Source organism: Equus przewalskii, chromosome 15 (assembly GCF_037783145.1).
Source record: "Equus przewalskii isolate Varuska chromosome 15, EquPr2, whole genome shotgun sequence".
NCBI lineage: Eukaryota > Metazoa > Chordata > Mammalia > Perissodactyla > Equidae > Equus > Equus przewalskii.
Genome location: NC_091845.1, coordinates 41,493,269 through 41,500,136, shown reverse-complemented (window position 1 = coordinate 41,500,136; position 6,868 = coordinate 41,493,269). Strand labels below are relative to the sequence as shown.

Below are 6,868 nucleotides of genomic sequence, written 5' to 3'. Positions count from 1 at the left end.
GCCCTGGCCCCAGAGCAAGGTGTGGGATGGGGCAGGGGTTTACAGAGGGTATGCATTGCCTCCTGTCACTGCAGGGTCTGCACACTTGCCTTCTGCTGAGGAGTCTGGGGCTGAGGAAGCCACTGGTGTACTCCAGGTGCTTCCCCACTATGACATTTACCTCTGGCCTAGAGCCACACTGCAGGCAGAGTACCTCGATTTCCCCATCTGAGTCAGGCAGGGGTCTAAGGCCTCCTCAGTTCTGACAGGCTGGGGACAAAGTTAGCTCCTACCCTGCCACCCATTCCCAGTATGACTCAGGTGAGGCCCTTTTCTGCTCCGGGCCTCAGTTTCCCCACTTGTAACATGGGTGGCTCTGGGCCAATGTCCCATGGTTCCCTCATTGTCAGTCGTGGAGTGAGACAGCTCAGACAGTGTTCTCAGGCTCCCAGTGGCATCTCTGTGTTTGAGGCCACAGCATGGCTGCCGTCTCCAGAAGGCGGGGAGGGGGGTCCCAGGCCTCTTTTAGCTCAGTCTTGCTCCTACCCTGGTGGGCAGGCTCAGAGGGTCTGGCACACCACATGGGGCAGTTTTGATGGGGTGAGCAGCGTTTCAAAATGACTCCCCTGGTTTTCTCCACGGCTCACCATGTGTGGCCCATAGATTTTACAGAAGTCAACCAAAGGACCACAGAGAGGAAAGAAGGAAGGAGGGAGGGAGAGATGGAAGGAGAAAAGAAAAGAAGGATGGAAGGAAGAGAGGGAGGAGGGCGGGAGGGAGGAAGGAAGAAGGAAAGAAGGAAAGAAGCCATTTATTAATGAGGCCCATGGGGTGAGGACAGAGATGCAGTCACAGGTAAGAGCAGCCTGCGAGGGGCGCGAGAGGACAGCCATGTGGACAGGCCTGCAGGGCTGAGCAGAGAGAGCTTGTGCAGGAGTCTTGATGAGCTCCCTCCTTCCCACAACTCCAGGCTGCTGGTGTCAGCATCAGGAATGGGAGACGAGCTGTCCCCAGCGTGGCCTCCCTGAAAGCAAGGGCGATTGCAGGTTACAGTGGAGGGGGTCGCGCAAGGCAGCGGGAGGTCAACTGAGAACTGGAGCTGGTGGAGATGGGGAGGTGGCAGCAAGGGATTTGGATGACAGAGGCACGATGAGGACAACAGGGCTGAGATCAGCAGAGGTGGCAAAGGTGGCAGCAGGTTTGGAAGGGAGTAGGGGGTCTCACCTGGGGTGAGAGGTTCAGCTGGCCATGATGTGCTTCACGAATGCTGGAAAGAAGGGGAGAGTGGGTGGCAGGGGTTCAGCCCTGGGAAGCCAAGGGTGGGAGCCTAGGGTCCCAATGCCCCCCCAGCAGATCCCCTGCCCTGCTCAGCCCACCTTCATAGTTGATGCAGCCATTGGTGTCCTCTTGCCCAGCCATCAGTTTCTCCACTTCGTCTTCTGTCAGCCTCTCACCTGGTGGGGGTGGGAGGACGAGTCAGCACCCCCCAGAGGTGCAAAGGGTGGGAGACCCACTGAGCCTCCCAGATGGTGAGTCTGCCTCTCCAGGATCCCCACACCTCATGTTGGCACAGCCATCTGTGCTCACAAGGCCTTGACCATCACCCCTATTTCTGAGACCAGGAGAAACAATGATAAGTCAAAAAGGGTGGGGCAGGGGGTGTAGGCCTGGTGCTGCCTCCGAGCCTGGGCTCTGTCCATTACAGTGCCATCTTGGTGTTCAAGTCACCAGCGCATCTTGTCCTCTGTCCTTGATAGGCTAATGGGGGTAGAACTGGGAACCTTGGGGGATGACTGTAGAGAGGACCAAGAGACAGCACCACTATTCCCCAGACAAGTCTGGCACTTTCCTGCCTCTATGCTTTTCTTTTCTTTTCTTTTCTTTTTGAGGAAGATTAGCCCTGAGCTAACATCTGCTGCCAGTCCTTCTCTTTTTGGGGAGGAAGACTGGCTCTGAGCTAACATCCACGCCCATCTTCCTCTACTTTATACGTGGGACACCTGCCACAGCATGGCTTGCCAAGCAGCGCCATGTCTCACCCAGGATCCCAACCGGCGAACCTTGGGCCACCGAAGCAGAACATGCAAACTTAACCGCTGCTGCCACCAGGCCGGCCCCCATGCCTCTGTGCTTTTGCATGTGCTATGCTGGTTCCCCACTGTAATGCCAACTGCAGTTTCTCCCCTGTCTCATAACCCCCAGCCACACATGCATACACATAACCCCAGAGGCCAGCACAATCTGAGTACACAGTAGGTGCTCAATAAATGTTGGTGGCAGGAAAAAGTCTCTTTGACAAGACACAGCTGTTCGATAACATTTGCTGTAAGAAAAAGTCCCTTGGAGAAGGGGCGTGCCTGCCAGCCAGGCACCTGATAGTGGGGATCAGGATGCCCAAGAGGCAGGCACGTGACCTACTCGGCCACTCAGATGATGTGGTCCTGATCTTGAGGCAATGAACGCCAGGACTGAATTGATCCTCCTGGATGTACCACTTTGCCCCACCCTGTCTCCAGAGCTGTGCCCATCCCCCTTTGGTTCTGTGAGCTGCACCAACACGCTTTCTTTATCCTCCACCTAAATTTCTAAATTCCCCACATTTCTATCGCCTGCCACAGAGGCACCTTGACGGTGTCACTCTCTATTTCACAGATGAGACACAGGCCCAGCAGGCGACCACGTGGTTTCTCCCAGGATGCCGGTGGGAAAGAGGAGTAGGGGTGGGAGGAAGCTGCCCTCACCCAGCGTGGCCAGCACGTGGCGGAGCTCAGCGCCCATGACGGTGCCGTTGCCCTCCTTGTCGAAGACCCGGAGCCCCTCCACAAAGTCCTCATAGGTGCCCGTGTCCTTGTTCTTGGAAATGTGCTGGAGCATGGGCAGGAACGTGTCAAAGTCCATCATCTTGGTGTTAAGCTCTGTGGAGAGAGGTCCTGAGTCCCACTGCTGAGGGGCAGGATGGGCACACCCTTCCCCTGTGCCTTATAATGGGGAGCTATTGCTCTCACATGGTTTCCAAAGCACTCTATACCAGTTTGCCATTTACAAAGCACTCCACCATCACAAGGCACTTTACAGTCAACCAAGAAATGCATTGTTTCCATCATCCTTTGCTGTTCACGAGGAGAGTTTGCTGCAGTGGCACCACAATTCTCCTTTTGGGAAACAGTCCTCCCCAGTGTCATTTTCTTATGGACTCCACCCTCTCCCTGCTACCTGTGACTGGTCAGGAGCAGCTGGGCTAATCAGAGATCCTCCCTGGGACTTTTGAACTATGGCGAGGGCTTGGGTCTTGCTCCACCTTGGGGCAAAGCAAGCAACCCTCTCTGGCAGGGTGATGAGGGAAGCTGGCCCTCACCCACAGAGAGATGCCGAGGAGGGGCAGGGGGAGCATGTGGGAGGCAGAAGCCTGGAGGCCCTAGCTCACCCTCACACCAGCCACTGAAGCTAGTTTGCACTGTCATCAGTGCCCCACGACCAGGAGGCCTGATGAATTGGCATGGGACCAGATGATACAGTGAACCATCACTGGTAGTCACCTGGTCAGCATCACCTGAGACTGGCCTCAGTGTCCTCATCCAGACAATGGCAGGATGTCAGGACAGTGCACAGCAGGGAGCTTCCATGTTGTCCTACTACAGATGGTGGCCTACCCCTAGTGGTCTTCCGGGGACCAGCACTAATGGCAAGGTCTCAGGCTGGGTGTACCAACCTTCCTGCTTCGGCTTCCCCAAGACGCGGAGCACCTCGGCCTGCGTGGGGTTCTGGCCCAGTGCCCGCAGGACATCCCCACACTGCCCATACGTGATCTTCATCTCACACTTGGGCGTGCGGTCGAACAGCATGAAGGCTTCCTTGAACTCTGCCGGGAGAGGGTGTGAGCTGTGGACGCTCCCAGAGTCAGCCGGCCCCCCTCACCCCACACTGCTGGGGACTCGGACTGGGGACCCCGGGCCCAACCCTGCAGCCCCAGGGCTTAAGGCCTCCCCACTCACCTTCAATCTGCTCCGGTGTAAACTCGATCTGAAAGGAGACCCCAAAGATCCTGAGTGCCTCACTAAGAGGGTGGGGCCAGGCCTCCTCCTGGTCACTCCTTGGCCAGCCCAGGCCTCATCCTCTCAGCTGTCCCAACCTGCCCCTATCCCAGCATCCCAGCTTCCATCACCCAGGACCTCCTGCTGTTCACCTTGACACCCTCCTGCCTCCTCACCCCTCCCCACCTGCCCAGCCTGCAGGCCTTGGGTCTGTGTGCACCCAGATCCTGATACCTGGTAAGCAACAGCTGGGGAAGTGGTAAGGAGGGAAGCCTGGTACCCTGAGTCCCCAGCCCAGGAGGGGGCCTTACCTGATGACCCTGGTACTGGATAGATGTGCCTCAAGTCACAAGATCTGACCAGACTGGCTTTGCCACCACCACCAGGCCTGGGGCCCAGTGGGCAGGACTGTCCACATGTGTGAGACAGGAGGCTTCATCTCACCAGGGTGGTCGGGGCCAGGACAGGAGGAGCAGGGTGAGGGTGCAGGCCGGGCAGGGTCTATCAGCGTGAGAGCATATCCACAGGAAGGGGTGTGTGTGTGCATGTGTGTGTGTGTGACGTACATGTGTGATACATGTGCATTCACACATGTGTGTGCATGCATTTACACATGTCTGCCCCTCACAGAGCCCTCGAAGCAGAGCACTGTCACTCACACGGCCCTGCCTACACCTAGGTGTTACCCACCCCGGTCCTGCAGCACAGCATGAGGCCAGAGGTGCTGTTGAGTGTTTGCTGAGGCCTCAACAGGGCCACCTGAGGTCAGGAGGCCTCTTGGGACCCGGTTTCCCCCTCCTCACCCGATACCAGGTCTATTTTTATCACTGCAGTCACTTGCTCCAAGGTCAAGGTCGCATGAGGGAAAGAGCTTGGGGGAGGGGGCGTGACTGGCACACCTCCCACTGCTGTGTCCTCAGAGCCCCACCAACTCCATAGTGCACACCAGCACAGAGGGAGACCTGCCCTGCCACCCTCCGTGGTTGTCCCCCTGGCTCTCTGGTTCAGTCCAGTGTGGGGAAGAACCAGTTGTCAATCCTGGCCCCCTGAGAGCTCTCTCTCCACCAGGAAGCCTGCTGAGATTAGGTTCCCTGGGCTCCCGCCTCCTGCCCTTCACCAGCCAGCCCAAGGGGGAGAAGCATGGGGACATATGAGGGGCCTCACTATTCCCTTTTCTCAGAGGGGAGACTGTGCCAACCTCAGATCCAGTGAGACTGGACAATGCTACCACAGGCCCAGGGATGTGGGCCCTTACCAGGGAGCCTGTGACACAAGCCCGGGGCCTGGGGGTGGTCAGGGGTCAGGGAGCCAACTCCAGGGAGCACTCGCTATGAATGATTCCCAGCAGCCTGCTAGGAGGGCTTATTGTCCCATTTCACAGCTGAGGAAACCAAGCCTCAGAACAGGGAAGGGCATGGAGCAGAGTTGGGATTTGAGCCTGTGTCTTGAGGGGCAAGCGAGGTGCCTCCCGGAAGGGCTCCGGAACAGAAGGTGGATCTATGCAGATGGGTTACAGGTCTGGCTGGGCATGCGGGAACCATGAGGAGCTGGGAGGGCTCCTGAGCCGCTGAGCCAGCAGCCAGGGCAGCAGTGGCCGGTGGCCAGCCAAGAACAGGAACAGGCAGGACGCAGGGTGCGTGCTGCTATGTGGATGCCACAGGTGGGAGTCACGGCTCGTCCTCCAAGTTTAGACTCTGAGAAAGACTTCCAAGCCAGGGAAGGGCTCCTGGGGCTGCGGTCACAGCTCCGAGACCAACTTCCTGCATGACCTACCTAGCCTGTGCCTCAATTTCCCCACCTAGAAGCTGAGACCCTACCAGCTTTGGGGCAAGGTACCTTTGCAGGGAGGAGTGTGATCCAGGCTGGCAGGGGTCTCCCTTCCCCTTACCCGGGACCTTGTCCACCCTGGGGAACTAGGCATGGACTTAAGACCCAACAGCTCGACAAGGAATATCCCTGCCTGACTGCAGGTGTCAGGGGACAGGTGGCTGCAGGATCCCCCAAGGATGTGAGGTCCAGAGAGAAAGGCAAGAGAGAATCAGTTTCCAAAACCAAAAAGACATTCTCTTCAGCAGCACTGGGGGAGTCCTGCCTGATGTCTGACCACCATCCCTCTTGCTGCAGCCCTCCTGATGCCTGAAGCCCCTAGGGCTCATCTGACCTCTGAAAGGAAGCTTCCAGCTTCAATCCAGCACTCACTTTCTGGAGGCTGGCCTGCTACTGGATAGGTCCACTCTGGAATCCACTTACCTGCCGGGTCTTTCCTGCCAAAACCCAGCTCCCACACCCACCTTGATCTTGGAAGCATCAAACTCCGCCTCCTTGGAGCGCTCGGGCTCAGGTGCAGGTGCAGGTGCCGGGGCCGGTGCAGGAGCTGGAGCCGCCTTGGAGGCTGCCTTGGCATCATCCTTCTTGGGCTCTGGCTTTTTGGGGGCCATGGAGGCTGTAAGCACAGAGGGGGACGTGGAGAGAAGGAAGCAGAGAGCAGGGTAGGTGAGCCTCTGGGGCCTGGCCTTTATCCTGCCTGGACCCCTCCTGACCCCAGCCCCACCCCCGCAGTGCACAATAGGGACAGGGCCATAAAAGGACATTGGCTAGGCTCAGGGGCTATTTTGGGGCCTGGAGAGGGCATTGTTTAGGCTCAGGAATGGGTGGGGGAGAGGGAGGGCTCTCCATTCCTCCCAATCACCTGTTGGGAAGAGGGAGGGGGAGGGGAGGACAGAGGCCGCTGCTCAACACACACACACCCCCTCAAATGCACACACACATACGTGCAGGGGCCCTGCTGCCCCTTAGCAGGTCAATAAACTGAACAGGTGCAGAAGGTTGCACCAAGTGTGTGTCGTGTGCTGTGCTGG

General features: G+C 57.9%; 1 protein-coding gene across 1 annotated transcript; it reads right to left on the bottom strand.

The window, feature by feature from the left end:
* Positions 1–774: 774 nt before the first annotated feature.
* Positions 775–6,659, bottom strand: MYL3 (myosin light chain 3). The gene is made up of 7 exons (XM_008520319.2): positions 6,302–6,659; positions 3,972–3,999; positions 3,689–3,838; positions 2,721–2,894; positions 1,356–1,433; positions 1,204–1,246; positions 775–1,003 (listed from the first exon to the last, which is right to left on the bottom strand). The coding sequence occupies exons 1-6, from the start codon at positions 6,599–6,601 to the stop codon at positions 1,218–1,220; spliced, it is 759 nt and encodes a 252-aa protein (XP_008518541.2). The 5' UTR covers positions 6,602–6,659; the 3' UTR covers positions 775–1,003; positions 1,204–1,217.
* Between the last annotated feature and the right edge of the window lie 209 nt (positions 6,660–6,868).

Coding starts and splice junctions, on each gene's coding strand:
- MYL3 (XM_008520319.2), bottom strand. CDS start 6,601: ATGTCCTTTTATGGCCCTGTCCCTATTGTGCACTGCGGGGGTGGGGCT. Junction 2,895..3,688: donor GGGGAAGCCGAAGCAGGAAG/GTTGGTACACCC, acceptor CTCTCTCCACAG/AGCTTAACACCAAGATGATG. Junction 1,434..2,720: donor CCACGTGCTGGCCACGCTGG/GTGAGGGCAGCT, acceptor CACCCCCACCAG/GTGAGAGGCTGACAGAAGAC.